The sequence below is a fragment of the Danio rerio genome, chromosome 19, assembly GCF_049306965.1.
Source record: "Danio rerio strain Tuebingen ecotype United States chromosome 19, GRCz12tu, whole genome shotgun sequence".
NCBI lineage: Eukaryota > Metazoa > Chordata > Actinopteri > Cypriniformes > Danionidae > Danio > Danio rerio.
This window is the reverse complement of record NC_133194.1, coordinates 1,285,001-1,287,108: the sequence shown is the minus strand read 5'-3', so window position 1 is coordinate 1,287,108 and position 2,108 is coordinate 1,285,001. Positions and strand designations below refer to the sequence as shown.

General features: G+C 36.7%; 1 protein-coding gene across 1 annotated transcript in view; it reads left to right on the top strand.

Annotated features, from left to right (window-relative positions):
* The first annotated feature begins 1,244 nt into the window (after positions 1-1,244).
* tmem42b (transmembrane protein 42b) overlaps positions 1,245-2,108 on the top strand; it is a 2,578-nt gene continuing 1,714 nt past the window's right edge. The window contains exon 1 of the mRNA XM_003200505.7: positions 1,245-1,522. Within this exon, the coding sequence (XP_003200553.1) occupies positions 1,346-1,522 (177 nt within the window). The 5' untranslated portion in view covers positions 1,245-1,345. The remainder of the gene's footprint in view (positions 1,523-2,108) is intronic.

The following is a 2,108-nucleotide window of genomic DNA, read 5'->3' as shown; positions in this document are numbered from 1 at the left end:
AATTTAAAATTATTTATAATGAAACTGTATTTTAATATTAGAAATAATTATGATGTGAAACATCAATTCTCTGAACTAATAAGCAGATTTGTATTCTTTTGTCAGTTTATATGAATTAACAGTGTCCTCCAGTATTTAAATATCACATCATGATCATCAACAGCTTTGTCCTTATTAAAGAAATGATATAATATATTTTTACTACTTAGTCATTTTATTTGCAGACAGGATAATTTGTTTTTTAATAATTTTTTAAATATCAAATATCCTTGCCGTCTGAGTGTGTGTGTGTGTGTGTGTGTGTGTGTGTATTTTAAGTAAGTGTTTTTTTATCACTTTTATTTAATTTAATATGCAATTTTTACTATTTAGTGTAATATCTAATTTTAACAACACAGACTGAAACAAAAAACAAACAAAAAAAAGAAATTAAAAATAATTAAAGATATTGCAGATCACATTTATATTATACTGTATATGTTATATGCAATATATTGCACTCAATGCAACAATATTACCCAGTACTGCAATAAATACATCATACAGTTATAACATACATACACACATCTCAGTGCACGGAATTATGAAGTACGTAATTTTGCATTAGAAGTACTAGTTTAGAAGAGGATATATATATATATATATATATATATATATATATATAGTATGGACTGTGTCTCCACTATTTACCTTATATATGATATATACGAGGGCGTCACAGTGGCATGTTCACGGTTGCACAATTGTCACACATCAGAAAGGTCACTGGTTCGAGTCCTGGCTGGGTCAGTTGGTGTTTCTGTGTGCAGTTTGCATGTTCTCCCTGTGTTGGCGTGAGTTTCCTATAAGCTAAAAATTGTCTATAGTGTGTGTGTGTGTGTGAATTAGAGTGTATGGGTGTTTCCCAGTGATGGGTTACAGCTGGAAGGGCAACCGCTGCGTAAAATATATGCTGGAAATTAGTTGGCGATTCATTCCGCAGAGACGACCCCTGATTAATGAAGGGATTAAGCCGAAAAGAAAATGAATGAATGATATACGTTCATGATACAATAAAAAAAAAATTCTATATTATATTATATAATAAAATCTCATTTATCTCTGTGTACAACCATGTTACATGAAAAAAATGTAATATAAAACGTGTTTATTTCTATATAACAAAAATATCACTCACGACCTGTACAAAATCGTCATAGACGCGTCATGGACTCCAGTTCCCAGAACACACCGGGGTGTCGCTCGCTTCCGTAACTGCCGCCGCTGCTGCTGATGCTGATGATGCTGCTGGTCTGGGTTGTTGTCGCTGCAGTACCGCTGGAGGTGTGATGGGTCATCTGAAGTCATGTTTCCCGGTGTCCTGTACGCGCTGCTGGCCGGTTTTCTCGGCGCCGTTGCCTCCTCGTCCGCCAAACTGTCTCTGGGCACCGACTATCTGAAGGGCGTATGTGAGACGGGCATGCGCACGTGGGGCGAGCAGAGGAAATTCACGCAACACAGCGACACGAGCGCGTGCGACTGGGTGAGTGACAGACATAATAAAACATCACAAACAACATTAATGATGCTACTGTTAATAACGCTTGTCGATAACACTGAAAGTACTGGTGATGATGATGGTGCGTGACACTCAGACGCGCATGACCTTCAGTGCGCGTGCACTGTCTGTAAGATGTGTTTTTATGAAAATATTAAAAAAACGCAAAAATAGGGTCATATATAGTGCTCACTTATGCACTTGTGTTACCTCAAATGTTTAAAAGAATGTTCAAATTTAGAGAAATAATCAATTTTAACTAGTGATGCAGAGCGTGTGCGGTGTATTCATGCTAATGACGTCACACATCCGCGAAGTTTTAGGCTGCGTCTCAAATCGCGTACTTCCCTACTGTATAGTATGTTAAAAACAGCCTGTGTGCTGAGAAATATGTCTGAATCCATAGGCAGCACCCAAAATCACGTACTACAATACTTTATAGTACATTAAAATAGTATGCGAGCGAATAGTATGTCCGAATTTATAGCCTGCATCCGAAATCGCGTACTTCCATAAATATTATGGTAGTATAAATATGTAAATGTCATTGTAGTATGTCCCAGTTCCATTC